Source organism: Podarcis tiliguerta, assembly GCF_965153285.1.
Source record: "Podarcis tiliguerta genome assembly, chromosome: 4".
Classification (NCBI taxonomy): Eukaryota; Metazoa; Chordata; class Lepidosauria; order Squamata; family Lacertidae; genus Podarcis; species Podarcis tiliguerta.
In genome coordinates this window covers 81,274,588-81,300,673 of record NC_139537.1, presented here as the reverse complement: position 1 = coordinate 81,300,673, position 26,086 = coordinate 81,274,588, and the positions used below count along the sequence as shown (strand labels likewise).

The window sequence follows — 26,086 nt, the reverse complement described above, 5'->3', positions numbered from 1 at the left end:
CCCCACTGAAACTTCCTACAATCGCAACCTTAATAGCGAAAGTAAACATGACTGGATCACTAGTTTAAAACGCAACTCCCCCCCCCGCAGTTGCTTATGGAGGTCTCTTGGGCAGTGGTGCCCCTGAAACGGGACTGCAAAAAGGAGCATGCAGTGGCGTAGCGTGGGTTGTCAGCACCCGGAGCAAGGCAAGTAATTTGCGCCCCCTAACCCATGGATTTGCGCCCCCTAACCCCCAGATGTTGCGCCCGGTGTGTCCGGCCCCCCCTGCACCCCCCACGCTACGCCACTGGGAGCATGCAGCCCCCCCCCCAAAAAACTCCGCAGCTGAGCTTCCTTCTTCTGAGGTGAAGCGTGGCAATATCCTTCGACATCTAACGCGTGTCCAGAGTCCAAAATGACCGTGCGGACATCCCAATTTTGGGTTGGGATTATAACCCTGACCCCACCCGAGCAAACCACAGCGTCCCCTCCCCCCCCCCGACGAAACTCTGTGGGACATTTACCGAACCAGGGCCGGGGAGCGTAGAAAAGCCCCCCCAAAAAACAGTGTGTGTGGTGAGGAGCGGGGCATTTTGTAGCCGAGAGGCCGCCCGCCCCTCGTGCCTCAGGCCAGGGCGCTTCTCCTCGGCCCGTGGCTGGTTTCTGCTGCCGGGATGCCGCCGCGGCTCCGGCAGGGGGCGCTGCCATGGGGGGGGGCGCCTTTCCCGGCCGCCTCTGACCCATCCCGGCCGCCTTAGCTCTCCTCAGGCTCCGGGCCCGGCCGCCGCTGGAGGCTCCTCGGCCTCCTGAGAGGGAGCAGCGGGCCAGCGAAGGCGTCGCGGCGGCGGGGAACGAGCGAGCGAGCGGCGGCGAGGCCTGCGGCCCGGGACCATGTTCACCAGCACCGGCTCTAGCGGGCTGTGTAAGTACCGCTGCCCTTGGCTGGGGGACGGAGGGAAGGGGCAAGGCAGGCGGCCGCCCTCCGGAACCCGGCTCTCCCTTTTCCCTTCCCCGGCTCCTCTCTCCGGGCGCCCGCGCGGAGTCTCCTCCCTCTTCCGCTCTCCTCGGCCCTCCCCAACCCCGAAACCCGCTGGCCGCCACCCGGCGGGGGGACGTTTCCAAGAGCCGCGCAGGCCCGGCCCGTCGCTTCGTTAAGAAAGGATCACTCCCCCCCGTGTCGCAGTTTTTGCGCGTGTGCACGGCGCCAGCTCGGAACGCGCGTTAGCCGGATCGCGAGTCCGCCTTTAGTGGGTACCTAGAGTCCCAGGAAGTTCGCATTGCGATAATAATAATAGTAATAGAAGAATAACTTTTTTCTAGAAAAATAGGTGCAGGTACTCACCATGAATTTGTTATAGTAAGTGTCACAATTTTTAACCAAAGAAAGAGAGGTGCCTGTACTCACTATGAAGTTGTTACAATAAGTGTCACAATTTTTAACCAAAAAGGTGTCACACTTTTTAACAACAACAAAAAGTGCTGGTACTGCATATCCTTGAGTATCCACTGGGGGGGAAAGTGATGATGATATACTTTTATTATTTATACCCTGTCCATTGGGCTGGATTTCCAACACATATAACATCGTCAAACATTAAAAAACTTCCCGATACAGGGTTGCCTTCACATGTCTTCTCAAAGTTCTAAAAGAAAGATCTTGTTGAAAGATGCAACTCTTTGGTTTTTGCTGCAACGGGCTTAACCCTCTGGAATGAGCATATTACTATTATTTATTTTATTTATTAAATGGCTATACTGGCCTTCATTCGAGAATCGCAGGGAGGTTTACAATATCAGTTGAGCAGTTGGTCCCTTACCTTTCCCGCCCCGACCTGGCCACAGTGATCCATGCGACGGTCATCTCCAGGCTTGACTACTGTAATTCGCTCTACGCAGGGCTGCCCTTGAAGCTGTCCCAGAAACTCCAGCGGGTACAGAATGCTGCAGCGAGGCTCCTCACGGGGTCTCTGCCATGGGAGCATATTCACCCAGTGCTTTTCAAGCTGCACTGGCTCCCGGTGGAGTACAGGGTCAGATTTAAGGTGCTGCTTTTGACCTTTAAAGCCCTTCACGCCTAGGACCCTCGTACCTACGGGACCGCCTCTCCCAGTATGCCCCACGGAGAGCCTCAAGGTCCATAAATAGCAACACCCTTGTGGTCCCGGGCCCTAAGGAAGTTAGATTGGCTTCAACCAGAGCCAGGGCCTTTTCAACTCTGGCTCCGGCCTTGTGGAACACTCTGCCTCATGAGACCAGGGCCCTGCAGGATCTGATTTCTTTCCGCAGGGCCTGTAAGACAGAGTTGTTCCGCCTGGCCTTTGGCTTGGAGCCAATTTGATTCCCTCCCTCCCTCTCTTTCTTTTTTCTTTTCCTTCTCCTCCTGCGATGAGGCTACATTTTAATATTTTAATGTTCCATTATTTTAATGTTGTATTTTACTTTTGTTTTTAAGTTGTAATCATTCATCTTGTTTTTATTATTGCTTGTAAGCCGCTCTGAGCCCGGCCTTGGCTGGGGAGGGCGGGGTATAAATAAAAAATTATTATTATTATTATTATTATTATTATTATTATTATTATCAAAAAACACACAAAACAAAACACAAAAATGCATGACATAGTAACAAACGAAAACAGTAACTCCCCACAGTTTAAAAGGCCAGAGATTCTCCAATTAAGCGAAGTTCAGAGAGACATACTTCCAAAAAAGTGTGCGCAGGGTGGCAGCAACACATTTGATTGATTGATTGCCCACTTTCAACATAAGGTCCCAGGGCAGGTTACAGCATTAATAACAATTAACAACTTACAACAGCTATAAAAATAAATACGAGGTAGGTCCTAAAAACATACACTCCAAGTGTTAAAAGCCAGGGGTAAAAAAGTGTGTTATTCCACATTTCCTCCAAGGCAACGCTCATGGTTTCTTCCGTCTAACCTTCAACAGCAGTCCTGTGCAATAGGTTAGGCTGGGACACAGCAATTGGTCTGAAGTCATTCAGTCAGTGTCATCGTTCAGGGAATTGAACCTGAACCTTCCTGCACCTAAAGCTACAATCCTGAAACCTCTAGCACTTAACTTCTGAATAGACAGGGTTAGGATTGTGTTGCAATAATATAACCATCGCAGTGCACTCCCTCCTCACCCTTGACTCACAATGGCCTTAGCAGGGAAATTGTTTCCCACCATGTGTCCATGTTAATAATACGTTGTAAATCTGTGTGTTTTCTATATCTGACTGCATGTAAATGACAGCGCAGAGTGAAACTGTAGAATTCACTTCAACAAGACGTGATGGCCAACAATTTAGATGCCTTTAAAGTGAGATTGGATAATGCTGTCAATAGCTGCTGGTCATGATAAGTGTATACTACTTTCAGGATCAGAAGCAATGTGCCCCAGGATATCATCTGCTGAGGAACAACAGTGAGAAATGGCTGTTGCCCTCATGTCCTGTCTGTGGACTTCTCATAGGCATCTGGCCAGCTGCTGTCGAAAACAGCTTGCTAGATTAAAAGGAGCTTTGGTCTTATTCGGGATGGCTGTTTCTAGCTGCACTCAGCTAGTTGAGTTACACATTTTTGTTCTTCCGTTGTGGTTATGGCACTGGAGTCTGGACTGTGTAAGAATCAGCTGTGTTGGCCAACTTAATATAGTATAGGGATGTTTTACCTGGTGACTGGATGACTTGTAAGAATGTGGGAAGAGCATTAAACCTTAACACGAACTTTCCCTTAACATTCTCCTCTGCCTCCTGTTGCATGAGTTCAAATTCCACCCCTTTACCAGTAGGATACACAGATAATGCACATTAAATAGCACCTGTGGTCGAGACTGCATCAAAGTTAGAGCAAGACCAAGTGTTATTGCAGAGCAGTTATTGTCCAGTCTCTGAACCCTTGAGTTTAAATCGGGTGGGGAGCTATGGGCTTCATGATATTGTTGAAGTCTAGCTCCCATAACTCCAGCCAACTTGGCCAATAGTCACGCAATATTATGTTGAGCCAGCTTGGCCAATAGCTGTGCAATATTATGTTGAGTTGCATTGCAATATTATGTGGAGGGCCACAGTTTCCCCACCCCTTGTTTAGATAATTTGGAAAGAGTGCCATATACTCAATATTGTTGTTTTAAAAAGAAGATTCTGATTAGAAATTATATTTAAAATGCTTGCTATTTGTTCAAATTAGGATTCCCCCCCCCTTAATCCTTTTCATTCAAGTGAAGCGTGGAGTGCTGAACTCCTTCAGTGTAGCAGAGGTGGAGTTCTCTGTCTCTCTTCTGTACTGAACATAGAAAGAGGGCTATTGGAGGAGGCAAGCCCCCTCTTCCCCACCTAGCATAGGAATGCAGTGAGTTGCTGGAGGGGAAGACAAATAGTAGGTGAATAGGGCAGTGCGTACAGGTGTTTTAAAGATTACAGCCTTTGTTTTAATTCCTACATTTTGTTCAGCATGCATAAAACTTCAGACTTCAAAGTAAATATATCCAGTAACAGATAGATGGCAGGCAAGACCAATCTTTGAACTTTTTTTAAAAAAAGTGTATCATATGTGTCACAATACTTGCAGTATCTCTTGATTTAACCAGTTTTTCTGAAGGAATTGAAAAAGACAGATACCTTAAATCAGGGTTAGCCAGATGTTGTTGGACTACAATACCTATCATCCTGACCATTAGTAATGCTGGCTGGGGCTGATGGGACTTGTAACCAAAATATATTGAGTGACCAAAACCAGGGCCTTTGGGGGGGGGTGTTTACCTGATGCTTTATTAAAGTAAATTTTACAGTCATTTGGCTTTAAAAATGCTCTGAGGTTATAGGAGACACTAAATTAGGTCTCCAGTTAGTTTCATGGCAACCATGCCTCCTGCCTGATGCTTATAATGTGATTATAATGTGAATTTTTGGGCTTTGAGGACTAATTTCTCCCTCTCCCAAAAATATTTTTGGTAGTGAAGGGAAAATGAGCTGACAATTTATGCTGTCAAAAAATCCTCATTGACCCCTAGTATTCTTAGGAAGGTCCTTTTTAAGAAGACTTGAATGCTTGCCTTTCTTGAATTGTGAACTCCTAATGCCAAATCAGTGCTGCTATAAACAAGTTCAGGATTTTATAAACTTATTAGGCAATTTGAATATTTTTAAAATCCAGGTAATGTGAACAGGCACTGTTTTAGCAGCAGTATTTTTGCTGCTGATAAGTAAAGGTTTTATACTGATCTACCGAACAATTTCATAGCGCCACAAAACTTTATTATACCTTTAAAACTGACATGCATTCTTATTTTAAAACATTTTCCTGATGACATTTTGCTTGCAAAGGCATCTGATGATTGAACAGACAGCTGTACTTTCCACTGTGGGTAACTGTCACGTTTAGGTGTTGGTTACAGCTGTGGCTACTCTACCTTGTGATAAAAGTAAAAATAGCCAAATACTCACTTCCTGTATGCTAAAGTTTTAGATGTCTAAAAGAAACACAGATGACCAAGTACGGGTGAAAGGTTTGCATCTATATACTGTATACTGCAGGGTCTGAGTCTATAATGAGATCTTGGGGCGCAAGCCTGAGCAATGTGTATGGAGGTCCTGTTCTGCCCAGATAGCACGAGTTTCCTCTTGGCCTTGCTGATATGGCCCAAAAGAAATCAGAGAAATATGTTTGGCACCAGCTTGCTTATACGAGTTGCCAGAAGGAACTTATAAGGCACTATCCAACCACCTTATGGAATCCACTCCGGATTTGTGTAGGGTTTACTCTTTAGCCTTTTCTTCTCCTGGAAAATATCCTGCAAGGCAGCGAAGGTTTAAGATCAGAGTTTTCCTTCTCCTAGATGGGCTACCTTCTCAGGTTGACAAGCCCCACCTGCCCCTCGCTTCTCTCTACAGCATTTGTAGAAGCCATCTTCTGGACCATTGGACCCAATATTGGTCTTGTCCGCTCAATGTGCCAGAGTCTGTCTTCACATGCAGGGGAAGTCCCTAGCTCACTGAGGGTTTGAGACCCATCGGCAACCTTCACCTGGTTTATCCAGTCAGTTGAAACTGTTTTCCAGGGTGTGGCTGCTGTCGCATGCTGACAACTTCTAGCAGCCACTGGTGAGAGCTGAGTGCAGGGTAGGGACCAAAGTTAAACAAACGACCCCAGAAGGAGCACAATGTGTCCCCCACCAGAGGTACTATCCCCCCCAGCACCCCATCCACCCCAATCCACAAACAAATTAAAAACAAACATACATAAAACCACCATTAAAAACAAAGATAAACTCAATCAAATTAAAGCTTATGTTCGTAGTCCTCTCAATCAAAATAACAGATCTGGCGCACCAGCACCACAAACACATTGATCCAGGTCATAGTCACAATTTTTACATTGGATTGCAACAAGCTGCTAACAAATCACAGAATGCATCTATGGACACAGAGATGACCTCTGATTTGGTGGTGGTTTTGATGGAATACCTTGTGAAATAAAATTATGAGACTACATAAGGATCTGTGTCTTGGGTGTATGTTTTTGCGCCATGGTATTGTTGGAATGCACCAGAGCTGTGATTTTTGTGTCTTCGGTCAGTGAAGACAGATGTAGTCTGTGATGTGATAGCAGTGAGGGGGCAGGATGAGAGAAAACGCTGCAATTTTAAAAGGGTCCAGTTTATTGTATTTTTGTGTGTGTGCGTGTGCACATGCACACCTTCACTGGCACCCCATCCCCCCCGACTCCTGTGGCCCAACATTTTCTCCCCCAGGTGCACCATTTCTCTGCTCCCATCTCCCATAACATTCCCCTTTCCCTCCTACCCTTTCAGTCACTTTCTCTTTAGTTGTTCGGAGCCTTGGAAAGCACCTAGAAATGAAAGAAGAAGTAGGAAAGAGCATTGCTCTTCCAACTTCTTCCATCAGCTGTACATATTTGGGGGGGGGGGAGTGTGGAGGTAAGCACTCTCACTATCTGATCACAAAGGGGGCAATGAGCAAGAAGCGAAGGTCCTCAGAGGCTCTTGGGCACCAGGGGAAGTCCTCAAGGAAGCGCACTGCTGTTCCCACGGGTACCACATTGGCAACCCTGGATCTAATGCACATGTAGGTAAATGAGTGTGCATTAACACACTTGGTGGTGGCAGCCTGCTACTTCATATTGCCTGCCCCACAGCCAGCAGATCTTGGGATATGTTTCAACACATAAAGTATACAGAGTGAAGTAAGAGCCTATTGGTAAAATCTTCAAAAAGTAGTATAAGCACACATAGCATAACATGCTAGAGCTCCATTGGGTCTCCTCTCCCTCAACCATCATCTGATTCAACAGCTGACTGCCTCGGGAACATGTGAGAAACAATGCTTATTCCAATGGCAGATGAAGTTGATGGACTAGATGAATTGGTGGAAAAGACTGGCAAGATCCGAGACCAGGGAGAGGAGTCGGTGGAAGAAGACTGGGAAAAGTTTAAAGAATATTTCTAGAAATATTGTAAAATTAATGAATGTTAGAAGAACGTAGGAATGAAGTTATATGGCTTCAGTAGAAATGTTATAAGGAATTAAGTATAAATTGATTAATAGAGTATTAAAGGAAAATAAAGTTAAAATGTGTTAAGATAATTATAGGATAGAAAACAGGGGAAGATGGACAGGAAGTGGAATTAAGTATAAATAGATTAATTGAACATTAAAGGTAAAAATATGGTTAGAATGTGTTAAGACAATTATAGGATAGAAAACAGAGGAAGATGGAAAGGAATTGCTGAAACAATTAATAGAAGTGGAATACAAAAAGGGAGGTGTGAGGAGGTCGAGGAAATAAGGGAAAGAAAGATAAGATGTTGAAATTGAAATTTTAAATGGTGTTTGTTTTGTTTTGTTTGTTTGTTTTATTATGTTTTTTATTATGTATTGTATTGTATTATATTGTATTGTATTTTTTTTGTTTTGTTTTCTGCAGTGTTGTGTTTAATTTGTTGGAAACTTAATAAATATTATGGGGGGGGGGGGGAGAAACAATGCTTATTCCATCAGCTCTGCTGAAGACAAGCCCCATCAGGCACCTCCTGTTCCTGAACCGTCTCTGTTCTAGCTGGTCGAAAGAATTAAGAAATTGGTGCCTGCATTTGCTTTTCCCCTTCTCCCGGTCCCTCTTCCCTGATGTGATTGTAAGCCTGCAGACAGGGACTCCTCTTGTTTTGATTAGAATCACAGAATTGTAGAGTTGGGTCACCTAGTCCAACTCCCTGCAATGCTCCCCTGGATGGGCTCGAACCAACAGCCATCTGCTATGCTCTATTGTATGTAATTTGATTGTATGTAAGCTGCTCTTGTAGGGACATGGGTGGCACTGTGGGTTAAACCACAGAGCCTAGGACTTGCCGGTCAGAAGGTCGGTGGTTCGAATCCCCGCGACGGGGTGAGCTCCCGTTGTTTGGTCCCTGCTCCTGCCAACCTAGCAGTTCGAAAGCACGTCAAAGTACAAGTAGATAAATAGGTACTGCTCTGGCGGGAAGGTAAACTGCGTTTCCGTGCGCTGCTCTGGTTCTCCAGAAGCGGCTTAGTCATGCTGGCCACATGACCCGGAAGCTGTACGCCGGCTTCCTCGGCCAATAAAGCGAGATGAGCACCACAACCCCAGAGTTGGCCACGACTGGACCTAATGGTCAGGGGTCCCTGGACCTTTACCTTTAAGCTGCTCTGGTAGTCCTTTTGGCCGAAGAGCCTGTACAAATGCTATAATATGAATAAAGAATAGCATGCTCATGAAATAAGTAAGAGCTGTTAGACAGTGGAATGGACTTCCTTGGGAGGTGGTGGACTCTCCTTCATTGGGAGTTTTTAAGCAGAGGTTGGGTCTCTGTCATGGATGCTTTAGTTGAGATTCCTGCATTGCAGGGGGTTGGACTAAATGACCCTTGGGACCCCTTCGAACTCTACAATTCTGTGATTCTGTGATTCTAAGAAATCAATAAAATAAAATTACTGCGTATGTTTCTGTTTAGTTGGTTTCTTCACGTTCGTTTTCATAAGAGAGTCACATTCCTACAAACTCAAAGTGGGGAAAATATTGAAGATGAGTATTATGGTCTTGGACCGTTTCATTTGTTATGTTTCATTCGAATCATAAATCAGTTTTATGTGGTGAGAGCCAGTGTGGTGTAGTGGTTAAGAGCAGTAGTCTCGTAATCTGGGGAACCGGGTTCGCGTCTCCGCTCCTCCACATGCAGCTGCTGGGTGACCTTGGGCTAGTCACACTTCTCTGAAGTCTCTCAGCCCCACTCACCTCACAGAGTGTTTGTTGTGGGGGAGGAAGGGAAAGGAGAATATTAGCCGCTTTGAGACTCCTGAAGGGGAGTGAAAGGCGGGATATCAAATCCAAACTCTTCTTCTTCTTTTATAAGTGATGGGAATTAATATCATTTAATTTGGATTGGGAAGCATTCTTGTTCTTTAATCTGTTTTCAGAAATATTATTGTAACTGGAACATTTTATTATCTATTTTTGTTTTGTTTTAAAGATAAAGCACCTCTGTCAAAAGGCCTCTTAATAATACCGAGCACTCTCTCACTTCTGTTGGCTCTGCTCTTTCAACATTATCAGAAGTTCTTCACATACAATCTGCAAGCAGTAAAAGAGGAATTTCAGGTAAGCAATAAGTCATTTGTAAGCATGCATATGTATAACTTTAAAGGTCAGGAATTCCGCAACCTGGATCTTAATATATATATATATGGATTCTAAGCCAAATGGAATCTTAACACACAGCACTTGGGAAACGTAACTAATAGGAAAGCAAGTCTCTCATGTCAAATGTAGGAAGTTAGCAGCGGCTGCAACAGAGGACCCACATTGGGGGAAAGGCTTTTTGCTCTGCCCATTTCATTCATCCATGAGTTAAGTGCCTTCTCGCGTAATTGTTCTTCCTTCAGTGATGTCAATCCAGTCCTGTAAGTCTCAGTTTAAAGGTCCAAAGGTCATATTAAATTAGAGATGCAGCAATAGCTTTGTTGCTGGGGGATTATGTCACTGGGGTGGAGGGAATCCCCACGTTGCCTCAAGCATGCATTCCAGAGGATGCTTTTGGCCTGTTGTAGGGATACTGGCTAGTATCAAGGCAAAGTGAGTGCAGCCTCAAAACACTGAACGCAGTCTGCCAGGCTTGCTACAAAAACTGAGTTGTGGTGATGAAGGAGGGAAAGTGCTAGAGCCCAGCTGCTAAGAACTCCAGTTGCTCTGACTTACTTGGGTGGGTGCATACATACTGATCATGTATGTATGCATATCTCTGCTTCTCATGCATATTTTTATGAAAATGCAGTTATGGGGGCTGTTGACCACAGCAGCAATGTGGGAGGTGATTAATTGCTTTCTCACCCGTGAGGGGAAAAGAGAGAGTTATTGGGGGCGGATTGTTGCTGCTGGAAGACTTGAATGTCAAAATCTCAGATCCTTTTTGCTCAAAGAGAAAGAGAGGGAGAGGAAATGATGGCTGTTTGTTCTGTGCTGATAGCATTGCTATTATTGGGAGGTATGATCAACGACTGAGTAACCACAATAAATGTTATTGGAATACACTGCTTGCTTTTTTAAAAAAATACTCCAATCATGAGTATCTGAACCCTGATCACTATAAATCTAAAATATCTTTTGACACACACCCTAAATTTGAAATGCCATGTCTGATTTTGCACTCAGTGTATTTATTGCCAGTCTAAATCAATTTGACAAAAGACCTATATTAAGACGATTAGTTTACAGCTCATGAAACTTGAATTCTTTGCATGGTTTTGGATTTTCATTGAGTAAAAGAGGATTCTTGTATTTTTAATAGTTGTGTGGCAAGCAGAAAATCATCAGGTGAGGGGTTTCCTACTATAGAAATAATTTATAGGAAAATTCACCTGTTGACTTCTGCCTCCTGGGCATTTCTTGCTTGTGTGTGAGCCTGATTTCTTTTGGGGCCCTCCATCGCACCTTTGAAAGGGGATACATATTTGCACATGGCACACAATGCATACAAATTTGATGGAAATTGTCCTTTTTAAAATGAATGGGGTGAAGGATGCAATCTATAGCATATTCAGCCCAGAAAATCCTGTTGGGCATGCAGAGTCTTCTACCGTCCACATTCTTACATAACACCAAACCATGATTTAGGATGAAAATGCTGGCTTCCAGAGAGAAATTACAGCCACTTTTTCCTCTCTTATTGCTGGCATGACAGCTAAACCAAAGTTTGTCTTAATGTGTCATCTGAGCACAAGATTATGGGTAAGCTCTCTCCTTCTTAACTACAAACTTCGATTGAGCTACATTTGGACGCTTCCAGTAAGCCAGTGCTTGGCTTTCCATGATATGCTAACCATGATATGCTAGCCACTGTCAGTATGCATCCTAGTATCTGAGTCTGGAGAAAGGAAAGTAATGTTTGGGGGAAGAATGTAGAGAGATGAGCACCAGGCAGGTGGAGGGAAGTGTTTCTCTACCAGCATGACATTTTTGCTCTTTAAATAAGATGCTAATCCCCACCCCCTACGGAACCACAAGACACAGCCTTGCAGCTGTACCGTGTCATGTGGACCGTAATATGAAATGGGTATATGATGTTTAATCTTGTTGGAACAAGAAAAAAAGTTGTTGATGATGTAATAATAATAATAATAATTCTTTATTTATACCCCGCCCATCTGGCTGGGTCTCCCCAGCCACTCTGGGCGGCTTCCAACCGAATATTAAAAACAATACAGCGTCAAACATTAAAAACTTCCCTAAACAGGGCCGCCTTCAGTTGTCTTTTAAAAGTAAAATAGTTGTTTTTTGCCTTGACAACTGCTGGGAGGACGTTCCACAGGGCAGGCGCCACTACCGTGAAGGCCCTCTGCCTGGTTCCCTGTAACCTCACTTCTCACAGGGAGGGAACCGCCAGAAGGCCCTCGGAGCTGGACCTCAGTGTCCAGGCTGGATGATGGGGATGGAGACGCTCTTTCAGGTATACTGGGCTGAGGCCGTTTAGGGCTTTAAAGGTCAGCACCAACACTTTGAATTGTGCTCGGAAACGTACTGGGAGCCAATGAAGATCTTTCAGGATCAGTGTTCTATGGATAGAAATATCTGTAGCAAACCCCTGTGGGTACAGAGTGCGGACACAGTCATTTATTTCCTTTTGTGGTTTGTCTTTAAAAGGGGATCCAGGATAATAAACTTGTTCCAACAATAGCAGTGTCCTTGCTAGAAGGTTTTCTTTTGCTCTCTATTAACATTTTATGGCCTTGTACGTATTACGGCTTTATAGTGCTATGGACCATTGGTTCTCAAAGTACAGAGCAAGCTACGTTAGGTACGTGCACTGGAATTGTATCTAGTGTGCCTTGAGTTGACATGCAGTTTATAAGACGAAAGTTGAAAACGTGTTCATATAAGCAACTTGTTCTTTTAAATTATCTTACCCAAAGAACAATTGGCATTTGGGACATATTCATGCATATTCATGTGTTTTCTGCTACTTTCAGGTTTGGAGACTTGTATGTGGGAGAACAGTGTGTCTTGATCTCAAAGACACATTCTGTAGCAGCTTGCTCATCTACAACTTCAGGATATTTGAAAGAAGATATGGCAGCAGAAAATTTTCTGTAAGTTCCAGTTCTGTTTCCTCTCACGTTTTTACATCTTCATGCTTTGTATCTTCTTCCCTGTCGGCAAACTTAGTGCAAAACATGTTAAGGGTGCTGGGAATTGTATCACTGTGTTCAGGTAGACCAAAGTTGGGAGCTGAAGTATTTGCTCTCCGGATTATGATCTCTTTCGCCACTTTCTTCTCTTCTGTCTAAAATCCAGAAAACTAAAAATCATCTTTAGACCTTAGAAAAGTCTTTTAAAGACGGTGTGCATCTCAAGCCTGTGGGAAGATGTATTAAGTTTGTGATTCTGAGCATTTGTGTTCCTCTTTTTCAGTCATTTTTGCTGGGCTCCTGGATGCTGTCGGTATTGTTTGATCTTCTCCTTGTAGAAGCTGTTGAATATTCTTTTGGCCTCACCATCAACAGTTTGCCGTCGGGATTGTAAGTACCGCAGCTTGTTAAGGGGTTTGCTGAACTCTGGGTACCTTAAATATGGTTTTAAGGGATGTAGTTAGTACAGTTTTAAGTCTTATAAGGAAATGCATTTCTTTTATTCGTTACTTCTCAGCATCCTGATCCACACTCTACCAAGTGATCATGCATACCTACACAAAACTGAAACGTGTTAAGATTATATATATTAATATTTTGTGAGGGAAAGTTTATAACTAGCCCACCATCACAGATACTTGTTCTGATGTTCCTTTGTTGATCATGAGCTATATATACTAGTATGTATGTTTGTATGTACACATGAGGCCTGATTGGCCAGTGAGCAATAAACTTTGCTACTTACAACTGAAATTGTTTTGAGGGGAAAACCTTGTATTGTAAGATAAGAAGTGTTAGCTTGGTCATCTGGGCACTGGGGATGTGTTTGCTTTCCTCTTGCTCTTAAGAGTGAAGCAATGGGAATGCTTCGTTTGCCCTCAATGATACCCTCGCATAGCCAAATTTTATTGGCTATATGTCACTTTTATTATACAGCACCCAGTTGGCTGGGATCCTGCACTGAATAAATTGGAGTCATTGAATAAATTATTTTGATTTGGAAAAAAGAGAGAGAAGGAAGAGCAGGCGGCAGCAGGTGATGAATTATGGCTGCTAACATATATGAAAAAGACAAATTGTTTTCATGAACATGGCCACTTTTTAAATGGAAATCAAGTTTCATCAAAAAGTCCATTCAAAGTTTCTTGAAAAGCTGTCTTTCTTTATTTGTGTGTATGTGTGTGTGACTTTAGACACATAAAATTGATAGCATGTGCCTTATTTTGTGTAAGTTTGTAAGTACAGTGGAACCTCGGGTAACAGACGCTTCAGGTTACAGATGCTTCAGGTTACAGACTCCGCTAACCCAGAAATACTACCTTGGGTTAAGAACTTTGCTTCAGGATGAGAACAGAAATCGTGCTCTGGCGGCGCAGCAGCAGCGGGAGGCCCCATTATGTAAAGCGGTACCTCAGGTTAAGAACAGTTTCAGGTTAAGAACAGACCTACAGAACGAATTAAGTTCTTAACCTGAGGTACCACTGTTCTTTTATTCAATTCAAAAACAGCTGGAAGTATAAACTACACATATTAAGTACAGTGGAACCTCGGTTTTCAAACGTAATCCGTTCTGGAAGACTGTTCAGCTTCCAAAATGTTCAAAAACCAAGGATCACTGGGCTGGCTGCAAAGTCAATGGGGGGCGGGAATGAAAAATGTGCCTCGGAAGCCATTCGACTTCTGAGGAACATTTGAAAACCGGAGCACTTGCTTCTGGGTTTTCGGTGTTCAGGAGCAAAACGTTCGAGAACAGAGCCATTCGAGTTCTGAGGTTTGAGTGTATACTGAACTTTCTATTTCTGTTTCTCAGAAGGCCACAACTTAGGGAGTTGGGAGGGTTGATAAGTTCTACATCAGGAATGTAAAACAGCAGAACCCTTGTAAAAATTTTCACCAATGAGCTGTAAAGTGCAGTAGGTTTAAAGCGAGCACTGACATGTTATGTGTAGTAGTAGCAGCGAAATCTGGGACGCCGGTGGTGCTGTGGTCTAAACCACAGAGCCTAGGGCTTGCCAATCAGAATGTCGGCAGTTCAAATTCCTGCGACGGGGTGAGCTCCTGTTGCTCGGTCCCTCCTCCTGCCAACCTAGCAGTTCGAAAGCATGTCAAAGTGCAAGTAGATAAATAGGTAGCACTCTGGCGGGAAGGTAAATGGCATTTCCATGCGCTGCTCTGGTTCGCCAGAAGCGGCTTAGTCATGCTGGCCACATGACCCGGAAGCTGTCTGCAGACAAAACACTGGTTCCCTCGGCCTATAGAGCGAGATAAGCACCGCAATCCCAGAGTCGTCCATGACTGGACCTAACGGTCAGGGATACCTTTACTTTTAGCAGCGAAATCTTGCTTTTTGATGATAAACTGATAATACTTATACCAGATTTGGAAGTAAAGGCTATTACATTGCACTAACAGAAAGCAATAGAAAGCCTCAAAGATTTGTTATGGTACTTAAAAGTTCCTTTCAGGTTTGCTGTAAAGATTTGTATTTTAAATTCAGATACTCTCATGTTACTATACTTTGTTGTTATTTTTATAATTAGCAAAAGGCCCTTCAATTTGACAGGCTGGACTATTTTTGTTTGGGAGAGTTCCACCCTGTCTCTTCTATACCCTTTCCCCAGCTCTGCCTCCTTACTATTCCTTGTGCTGCATCAATTTCCCCTCTGTTTACCTTCCTTTTGCAGGAGAGGCAGCTGCTGTAGTCAGTGTCTATATCAGAACCGCTGCAAAAACAAAATGCTTTTTGTCCAAGGTTGTTGTTGTTAAATAAATTTGTATACCGCCCTTCATCCGAAGATCTCAGTGCAGTTCACAGCATGCAAATACAAAATAAAAGACAAAATACACAGTGGGAAAAAAACAAAACAATTTAAACAAACACATCTATATAGAATGTGAATCAGCCCAAGGCGTGGTTGGAAAGGAATGTTTTCACCAGGAACCTAAAGGTGTATAATGAAGGAAGAAGGCGAGTCTCCCTGGGGAGAGCATTCCACAAATGGGGAGCCACTGCAGAGAAGGCCCATTCTCGTATTACCACCCTCTGGACCTATCATGAAGGAGGCACACACAGAAGGGCCTCAGATATTGATCGCAGTTCCAAGTTGATTCATATGGGGAGAGGTGGACCTTGAAGTGTTGCGGTCCTTCTTCTTTAAGGTTCTTCTCAATGCATTTCAAGAATTACATCAGCATTACAAACTTTGTTACAGCCAGGGGCACAGTGCTGGCTTCCATGCTTGTTTGCTTGTCTGGAAGTCTTTGCAGCTTGCTCTTATTTTGGCAGGCGCAAATAACAGATTAGGCAGTATCAGTTGTTATTACTTAAATGTTTATTGCAGGTGATTTCGAAATACAGAATTCTATAGGCTTTTATTTCAAAATAAGGAATTCTACAGTTTCCCCCTTTCCACGCCTCCCCCCTCTTGCATGTGTGTGGCAATCCTATAAACACTGAAATAATACAGTTTTCAACCAAGTTTCAAATTTTGAATTTCCAGAAAGGTAACATAATCTTTACACCCAAGCAGCAAAGATAATAAAATTATAAGGAAACAGGTATAAAATTGATTTTATTAAATAAGCAGGAGTCTCAATGCATGTCAAAATAGGCTAACCTCTTTCTTCAGAGTGGAAACCATTTGAGAGAGGAATAATAGTTATGTCTTTCTTCTTTGACATTTTCCATTTGTTCTTAAGTCTTGCTATACTTTCTTAGAATCATAGAATCATAGAGTTGGAAGAGACCTTCTTGTGCTCTGTTGAATACTATTCAAGTATTTATTGACAGTTTTTTATATCATCTCACTGTTGATATTACTTAATGACCTCATGCTTCCAGATCGTACACTTTTCCTTCGTACGCTTCGAAGATAATTACGATAAAGCATGACACTGATCACTCGGGCCTGAAATTGTTTAGAAACAAGATAGTACAAAATTACGTCTAGACATGTGCTGAGATTCATGAGAAAGGTGGTAAATGCTCCCCATGGGTTGTAACTTACAGGTCCATGCTGGAGCATCAGAAATGCAAAACAAATGTGAAAAGGCACAAAACACACAAGCACTTGGACAATCAGTGTCACAATAATTCTGATGGACCTCTCTTTAGCCTTTGGTTTCAGCTTGGAAGTTCTTCCACGAACGAGACTGTGAATGATGACTAGGTAACAACCAATCATGATAAATAGAGGGACCAAGAAGAAAAGAATCAGTCGAGAAAGATTTAATACATTGACTTCCTTTAGGTAGATAATATCCATCATCTTAATGCAAGTGGTAAAGTTTGACGTTCTGTCTGGATCAGAATCTAAGAACAACAGTGGAGAAGATGTTGCTAGAGTCGTTATCCAAAGGCCTATGCAGGCTGTCAGAGCTTTGGTTGTGTTCTTGAGTCCCTTAGCTTGTTTGGGCTGCACAACAGCCAGATATCTATCCACGCTTATGAAAGCTAGCAGCCATAGAGCGATGCTGGGGTAAAAAATTGTAAACGCACTAAGAACCTGGCAGAAGACATCTCCAAAGATCCAAGACCGTTTGCCATAGTAAAGCATCCGAAAAGGCAAGGAAAATATAAAAAGCAAGTCAAGCAACGCAACGTTCATCATGTATATAGTTATTGTCGTTCTCTTCTTGGTGGTACAGCTGAAAACCCAGAGAGCCGTGACGTTAACAAATAAGCCAATTGCGAAAATAAAGCTGTAGAAGACAAGCGATGAAATTCTGTACTCTTCAGGATGGTCGCTTCCAGACATTGCAATTAGATTTTGATTGTAGTTATTCACAACTTACAACATGATACCTAAAAACAAAACAGATCAATGATAAATTAAGTCGCACAATCAGTCAGGTTAGTTTGCAATGGGGAAGATACATTTGGAACCGGGCAGTCCCGTGCTTGCATTTCACTGGGGAGAAAGTGGTTTCTCTTAAAACGCTGCATGTTAAACTTCGGCTGACCATAACCTCTGATGTGCTAGCTTAGTTTATAGACCCATGAGATCTTTATAAGTTACAGATGACCCCCTGAAATTCTGTAAAACGCTGATGCTAATGCAAAATGGGCAGGTGGGTGGAGCGGGGCAGAGAAATCAGCCACAGCAAAGCAGTTCTTCATAGAATTGTAGGGTTGGAAAGGATCCCAAGGGTCATCGAGTCCATCCCCCTGAAATGTAGAAGGTTTGAGAGAAGGAACATGGTCTGTAGTAAATTTCTACCTCCATTCAGCAACTCTAGGTAAACTGCTTTTATTTTTAAAAAATTAAAATGTTATTTTCTCCCCTCCGTGATCTGTGCAAGGTTTGCGCAGAAAGTCATGATTGTTAGCCTGAAGAATTAGCACATAATTTTATATCAGAAGGTAGCTCATTTTTTTATAGTTATAAAGGTGATTTAGAGAACTAAATATATATATCTTTGGAAAAAATAAACATGAACGTACAGTGTTGAGCCTCTGCAAGGGAGCCCAGTGGAGAACAGTTATTTATCTAACCATCCTTTTGCGCATTTTATGTATACACATAATTTTCTTCAGGGTTTGGCTTTTACCTAGAGATCAGTGGGACCAGAACGTTGCTGAAAAGGCAGATCATGACTTCATTCCAGGTAGTGCAACAGGAGTGGGAGAGGAGTGAAGCACCTGCAGTTTTAGCCATGTGCATCAGCTGTGTGTCCACACCTAAACCATAGTTTAAACTATGGTTTAAAGTGATGTGCAAATCATGCCAGTGAATATTGTTTAGAAAAAAAACCCAAACAAGCTTTTAGAGAAGCAACTTTATAATAACTATATTGTAGAGCATGGGTAGGCAAACTAAAGCCTGGGGGCCGGATCCGGTCCAGTTGCCCTCTAAATGTGGCCTGCGGATGGTCCTAGATTCAGCGCGTTTTTACATGAGTAGAATGTGTGCTTTTATTTAAAATGCATCTCTGGGTTATTTGTGGGGCATAGGAATTTGTTCATTTCCTGCCTCCCCCCAAAAAATATAGTCTGGCCCCCCACAAGGTCTGAGGGACAGTGGACTGGCCCCCTGCTGATAAATTTTGCTGAGGAAGGGGACTAGATGAAGGGTGGACTAACTTCAGTTTTGTAGACTCTGCTTGAATCTTACTAGAATCTTCCAGGGCATGCTGGAATCTACAAAGCAGGAATGCATTTTCATGTACTGGCTCTGACATAGTGAGTCCTGTGGTGAGTCTAAGCATTCTTAAGAATGCATTGACTTGAATCACACCAGGGCTGGTGGTTTAGCATCATCATCATCATTATTATTATTACTACTACTACTACTTCTACTTCTACTACTACTACTATTATTTGCAGAAATTCCAAGCACCAACAGGTGGTTCACTAGAAACTGGCCAAGGGTTCATTAATAGTCCATGATCCCCAACTCTTGTTACAGAGAAATGCTGAGCATTTCACAAATTATTGACTGTGTTGTTGTTGCCATAAAGAGTAGGTTGTTGTGCAAGAGCAATTGTTTGGTATTTACTAATATTGCAGAATTATCAACAGACAAAAATATTTCCTGAATATTCAGTGGATTTTCTCATACGCAATGTGTTAATGCAAACTCATTTTATTTGCTGTAAGTGGCAAAGTCTGAACAGCGTTACTCATGTCAAAGAATGACCATATCTCCCTCCTCCTCCAGTATTCTCATATCTGAAATAAGAAGATGTGGTGAAAGTAGAGGGAAGTGGATTGAAAAACTCTGCAGTCTTTTGGCAGCAGATAATTTGAAAGAGGAAGTTCTGAACATGGTAAAAGAGAGTCTTTTTACTTTCTTTCAGTCTCTTGGGTGGGTTGCCAGTGCCTATTGCTTTGCAGCTCCCCACACCCTCCCTGTTTTTGTGGCTGAATGAGAAAACCTTTGGTCTCGCTTCGCCTTCTGAGCAGCTGTGCTTTTGATCTGCCTCTGCTGTGTGTGTTTTTTCATGTGCACAAGTGCCACTGGTTTTGACACTTGCTCATTTCTCGCAAAGATTGCAGTCTTTGCTACTACTGCAGCGGCTGATCATTGTTAGCGTTGAAATCTGTGGTTCCAGAAAATCCAAATGAAGCACAGCTGCTGTATGCAAAAGCATTACATAGGACAGCGAGACAAGATGGGTTGGGGACATAATTGCATGCCGCAACCTAGTCTCTTAAGGAGCCTTTAGCTACCACAAAGTTAGTTATGGCAATGCAGTCCTAACCACTAGATATTTTGTAGCAGCTTGCTGCAATGCAGTCTTGCAAATACGTCTGCAAGTTACCAACCTACTCAGCTTTTAGTAACGTTCCTACCCTCCCCCCACCTATGAAAGTAACTTGTGCTGCCCTTCAAAAGGTGACATTTTGTTAAGCTTCCTGGCTAGTATGCTGGAGGAGATTCTTACTCATCGCAGGTGAATGAGCAATTGATTGTTTACAAACCTGCTATAATGGAATTTAGACCACCAGTCAGCTAGCTTAGCATCACATACATGAGGCTGTTGCAGTGCCTTTGGCTTAAGCCACCACGAGTAGCTGACATGGAGCCCACAGAATACTGTCAAGAAGCTGCTGTATTCTTTGTTTAGTACAGTTTGGATGGGATCTTCAACTTAGATCAGAAAGCAAAGAAAATAGCTAATCGGCGTTAACACATCATATCTAACATGGATTCTAGATCCAAATTTGTTACTGAGGTCCCACTACTATTTTGAATGTTCATTTGCACCATGACTTTAGAAATCTCAATTTTTGTTTGAGGAACTAAACTTAGCTTTGGCTAAGAGCACCAGGATAAAATCATTTTTTAGCAACCGGAATGACTCTTGCTTGTTATGCAAAGAAGTGTGTGAGACCTCCGGAATATGCAAGTGTCTTCCTCCCAGCCTGGTTCCTACAGCGATCAAACCATTACAGAACACCTCTTGATTGGTTTTAGAGGCCTGCCTAGGAAAAGCGCCATGCGTGAAGCATTATGCCAGGCACTGGTAAACACATCAGTAGCCATCAAGGTTAAAGACCATCACCCAATTTATGCTAACATAATACTGCACCCCCAAGGGACGCGGGTGGCGCTGTGGGTAAAACCTCAGCGCCTAGGACTTGCTGATCGCATGGCCGGCGGTTCGAATCCCCGCGGCGGGGTGAGCTCCCATCGTTTGGTCGCAGCTCCTGCCCACCTAGCAGTTCGAAAGCACCCTTAAGTGCAAGTAGATAAATAGGTACCGCTTTATAGCGGGAAGGTAAACGGCGTTTCCGTGTGCTGCTCTGGTGCCGGTTCGCCGGAGCAGCATCGTCACGCTGGCCACGTGACCTGGAAGTGTCTTCGGACAGCGCTGGCCCCCAGCCTCTTGAGTGAGATGGGCGCACAACCCTAGAGTCTGTCAAGACTAGCCCATACGGGCAGGGGTACCTTTACCTTTACCTAATACTGCACCCCACAAACTTCCTACTCATGACTGCTTTAGATACCCTTCCCATTCTTCAGTCTAGGAAAATCCCTCTTTCATATGACCAAACCCTTAAGAGGGGATCCAGATGGAAAAACTGTGCTTGGTTCTTCAGGAATATAGCCAGGTTCTGCTCCTCCCCTCCTCCATCTTTATAATTTGTACTTGATTTTAGTCAGGGTTCCAAGAGAACCCACAGCCTCGTGTTCCTCCCCCAAGTCTTCACCCCAAAAGCCTCATAACATGCAAGGCTCAAGGGGCCTGGAAGGGCATTGTTTTCCCCAAGTTCCAGAGAACCTCTTGATCCACAGCCCCTTCCCCCCTTACATGACTAATATTTCATCCCTAAGACCCATCACCAAGAGACCTAGTTTACCCTAGTACACCAAAATCCTTGGTTAAAGACCCAAACACATGTTCCTCCTGTGCATCTGTAATCGGTGGCATGTGTAGACTAGGACGCATGATAACCAATTTATCTTGCCATTGTCCACTGGATTATTTAGGTCTCCTAGATCAATAGAACCTTGGAAATGAAAGCAAACTAAAGTTTGCAGCTGTGTGTTAAGGCTTTCTAGTTCCCTTTAGCCTATGAGCCTTGGTGTAGACTAAACAACAGAAGTGGTTTTGGTAATTTAGGGTTGGAGTCTTTTATGCTCTTAGCTTGAAACGAGCCCTATTGTACACCGATGAACTTCTGAATGAAAATTTTCACGATGGTGTTGTAAATGTGTGAGAATAAAAGCAAGCTGGGAAATGATATAACATTTCGACATCTAGTTATTATTATGAATAGGGAGAAAGGCTTAAATACTGAGTGTGTTAGAAATGAAAGAAAAAACATGCCTAACTAAAAAAAAATAGTTTGCTTAGATGAAATTTGGAATATATTTGTTACCACAACATGTTACAAGTACATGCTCAGAACTGATTGCTTAGCCCAGATGTAGTTAGAAAGCAACACTGGCTTCCAACCTCAGAAATATTGCTTTCATGTTGGAGGGGACCACTTCCTTGTTTTTCAGTATAAAACTTAAATTTAACGAAGGATAGGCTAAACTGTGGCCCTCAAGGCATTGTTGGACTACAGTTTACATCATCCCTGACCATTGGTCACCCATTAAAATCTAGGGAGCCACAGGTTCCCTATCCATGGGCGTCAGACCATTGGCACATCATGCTCAGTAGCATCTATACCAAGTGGCAATGGCTCTCTAGGGATTCAGAGAGGAGTGTCTCCCAGCCCTACCTGGAGATGCCAGGAATTGAACCTGGAACGTTGGAGGCATTCGGAAACCAGAGCATGTGCTCTGCCACTGAACTATGGCTAAACCTGTTCACTTTAGTAAGAGAAGGCTTTGCCAGCCATGAACTACTGCTGCTTATCTCTCAGTACTTTACCTTTGTATGTGTACCGTACCTCTGGAATTTTAGATAGATCATCTAGCACAGTCTGTCCAGATTTGCAACGCACAGGAAGCCAAACCATGGCTTACTGGGCCGTGTGAATATGTGGGCTCCCAGAAAATTGCACCCAGCTGCTTTGCTCTTCCTTGGTTCCTTTTGTTCCCATCCCACACTGAGCCAAGTTGAGGTTTGACTTTGAGTATCAGCCAAACCCAAGTTTGTGGTTCACCAACAGAATTGTAGCCAAGGTTTATTCTTGGGTGGTCCATTTGTCACCATTTTGGTGCATGAAGTCGAGAAAATGTAAGGAAGAAGTATGGAAAGGGCAGCTGTTGGGCAAATTTAATATTTTTAGTGATCTACTTGATCGGAGATACATGGGGTAGTTTGTGGCACACTGGTTGACTGAACGACAACAACAAAAATGGATTTCTCATCAGGCAGATCTTGTTTACGAGGGCTACCAGGCAAGTTACTTTAAAAAAAAAAACCCGAAAGGGCTGCACATTTAGAATTGTATTTTGGGCACAGAGGACCTCAGAATTTGGACCCATTTGCTATGTTTGATGGTAAAAACATTTAGCAGCTGTAACTAAATAATCAGGTCCATCAATAAACCTCTTTCCCAGCAGCTCATTTTAATTTGCTTATTAATAAACCTAACCTTAAAGATTTGACCAAACTGCGGGAGGCAGTGGAAGACAGGAGTGCCTGGCGTGCTCTGGTCCATGGGGTCACGAAGAGTCGGACACGACTAAACAACTAAACAACAACAACCTTAAAGATAATGTGAAAATGGTCACAACATTAATGTTTAGCAGTTTAAAATTAGGCTGGTATAAGTACTTTTAGTAACAATTCTGTTATAATACAACATAACACAACACAACATGGGTTTGGATCTAAATAACCTTGCAACAGGGGGTGTGAGGCTTGTATTTTTTTTAAAGTAGCTTGCCCCTGTGAAATGTGGCTGGTAATGTTTGGAGCTGAGTTGACTTTCAAAGGCAGATTGCAGCATTACATGGAAATCTGTCCAACAATAAGAAAGTAGAAACCCGACAGAGTGTGTGCAGTGCCTTAGGTGTGCCTAAAGTAGGTCTTTGGATCATAAATATGGCATATATATATCTTGAGTTTGCTTTGGTTTATCCTTTCGTTTGCTTAATTCTACAGGAAAAACTCAATTTTTCAGCAACTCTTTGTATTTCTCAATGCCTCTGAATTTAAATTAACTGAGGATATTGTAAGTATAGTGTATTCATTATTTCAGAAATGTGGGAACAGTTCTCCCTTTGTTATAGAGATGGTCTTTATGTTGTCAGTCTTTCATTGTGGTTCTTTGATAAAAAACTGCAGGGATTTTGAAAAATTGCATGTAGTTCAGAAAGTTAAAAATCACTTACATTACAATACTGAAGTATTAATGTTAAAAGCTTTAAACAGTGGTGGCATTCAATTTTATTTTGCTGCTTTAGAATCTGCATATTTGTATATGTTTTAAAATGGTTGATAGTACAAACGGAGATGGACAATTAATCACATTTCCTACCTGTTTGCACTTTGCTGTTCTTTTAGAGATGCCTTCTTTGTACTCTCTGATCTGCAAAAGATTTGGAGCTCTTGTCTCTGTAATAACTTCCGTTTACTAAAATAGAAACCCTCATTTACAGTCAGGAAATGAAATAATGCAACTGGTTCCCTGATTGGTTATATAGATTTTCTCCAATAAAAAAAATATTGTGAATAATCTATAGGTGCATAAACGAGGCACATTTCGTTCTTTTTACATATGTCAGCTGACCAAATATTTCCTCCTGTCTGCTAGAGTGTGGTTTTTCTGCTTTCCTACCCTTAAATTACTCATTTTCATGGCATAAACATAAAGCATTCATATGGCTGAAGTACTGTAAAGAAATAAACATGTTCACATTTATTGCTGTGACGGCTGTATATTATAAGCATACATTTCATTTATTTTTATAGGGCAGGGAGTTTCTGATAAATCATTATGCTTTAACTCTGTTCTCCTGTGGAAATCCCCTTGCGCATGTTATTTGTAACCCTTCTTTTCAAAAGCGAAAGCACGTTGTGAATGCAGAGGTTAGGTTTTTAGCACTTCCCTTTCATTCCTAGTAGATCCTAACGATAACTAATTCTCCTACTGGTGATTACTATGAAAGTTGTAACTAACAGGACGGAGGACTGCATTTCATCACATAATAGCAACATTAAACTCCTGGTGTCAGTTGACCTAATACAACAACAACAATCTTCATTGCAGTCCAGAGACCCAACAAATCGTTACAAAGCAATACACAATTCATACAGCCTACCTCCAGGTTAGTTGTCATTGGAAATCTGCCTTGAGTGATGGCCAGGGGTGCTGCAGACAACACAGCCTCTGTCCCTCTTTCCTTCCCTCCTTCCTCTGATGTCCTCTCACATCTCTGCTTCCCAAAGGTTTGCACAGCTGTTTGTTGCAGCAAACCCTGCCCTGAGGACTCCCAAGGAGAGGAGAGGAGGCTGAGGGAACACTCCACAAGGGGAGGGTCTTTGAAAAAAGGCAAGAGGCTGCCAGCCCTGCAGGCAAGGGGTGACATAACTGGGCCCCTGAGCCCTGACTTGGTCAGGGGAGGCGTGGTCTCAAAAAGGTTGAAAACTGTTGACGGCTAGGCCATTGGCTTATCTAGCTTAGCATGGTTGACACTGAATGGCAGCAGCTCTCCAGGATTCTTGGCAGCAGTCTTTCCTGAGTCCTATCTGGAGACACCCGGAATTGCACCTGTGACTTTCTCCATGTAAAATACTGAGCTACAGCCCTGTCTCAGGTGCATTCTACCACATGTGAGCAGTTTGTTTGCAGAACGATGTACACTTTTCAGCATACTGGTGACTGATGCCTCATTTGCTATTGCCTATTTGCTTTATAGGGACGCGGGTGGCGCTCTGGGTTAAACCACAGAGCCTAGGACTTGCCGATCAGAAGGTCGGTGGTTCGAATCCCCGCGACGGGGTGAGCTCCCGTTGCTCGGTCCTTGCTCCTGCCAACCTAGCAGTTCGAAAGCGCATCAAAGTGCAAGTAGATAAATAGGTACCGCTCCGGCAGGAAGGTAAACGGCTTTTCCATGCGCTGCTCTGGTTCGCCAGAAGCGGCTTAGTCATGCTGGCCATATGATCCGGAAGCTGTACGCCGTCTCCCTCGGCCAATAAAGCGAGATGAGCGCCGCAACCCCAGAGTTGGCCACGACTGGACCTAATGGTCAGGGGTCCCTTTACCTTTACCTTATTTGCTTTATAAGCAATGTTCCATTGGGAACTAGGCTGTAGCTGCTGAGGAAATTGCTGTTATTACCAGAGACTATGGAGGGAGGGGGGCGGTAAGCAAGTAAGAGCAGACAGATTTTAGAAATCCTGCAGATAAATTGGTATATGAACTTTTTGTACTCGGCTCTCCTGTGCTTTGGGCTCACTCTTAACTTTGAATTTTCATGCAAGCGCTCATACCCTCAAATGTCCCTATTTTCCAGGGACAGTCCCGGAATTTCAAAAGCCAAACTGGCTTCTGATTTGATCCCGGAATGTCCCAGTCCCCCCACCCCAGCACCG

At 43.3% G+C, this 26,086-nt stretch overlaps 2 protein-coding genes across 2 annotated transcripts in view; one reads left to right on the top strand and one right to left on the bottom strand.

Annotated features, from left to right (window-relative positions):
• Positions 1-695: 695 nt before the first annotated feature.
• Positions 696-26,086, top strand: part of UBAC2 (UBA domain containing 2) — a 78,191-nt gene continuing 52,800 nt past the window's right edge. The window contains exons 1-4 of the mRNA XM_083438047.1: positions 696-904; positions 9,490-9,617; positions 12,482-12,601; positions 12,924-13,030. Coding sequence (XP_083294173.1) covers positions 874-904; positions 9,490-9,617; positions 12,482-12,601; positions 12,924-13,030 — 386 coding nt within the window. The 5' untranslated portion in view covers positions 696-873. The remainder of the gene's footprint in view (positions 905-9,489; positions 9,618-12,481; positions 12,602-12,923; positions 13,031-26,086) is intronic.
• GPR18 (G protein-coupled receptor 18) lies at positions 16,375-24,302 on the bottom strand. Its single transcript, XM_083438058.1, has 2 exons — positions 24,030-24,302; positions 16,375-17,444 (listed from the first exon to the last, which is right to left on the bottom strand). The coding sequence occupies exon 2, from the start codon at positions 17,395-17,397 to the stop codon at positions 16,435-16,437; it is 963 nt and encodes a 320-aa protein (XP_083294184.1). The 5' UTR covers positions 17,398-17,444; positions 24,030-24,302; the 3' UTR covers positions 16,375-16,434.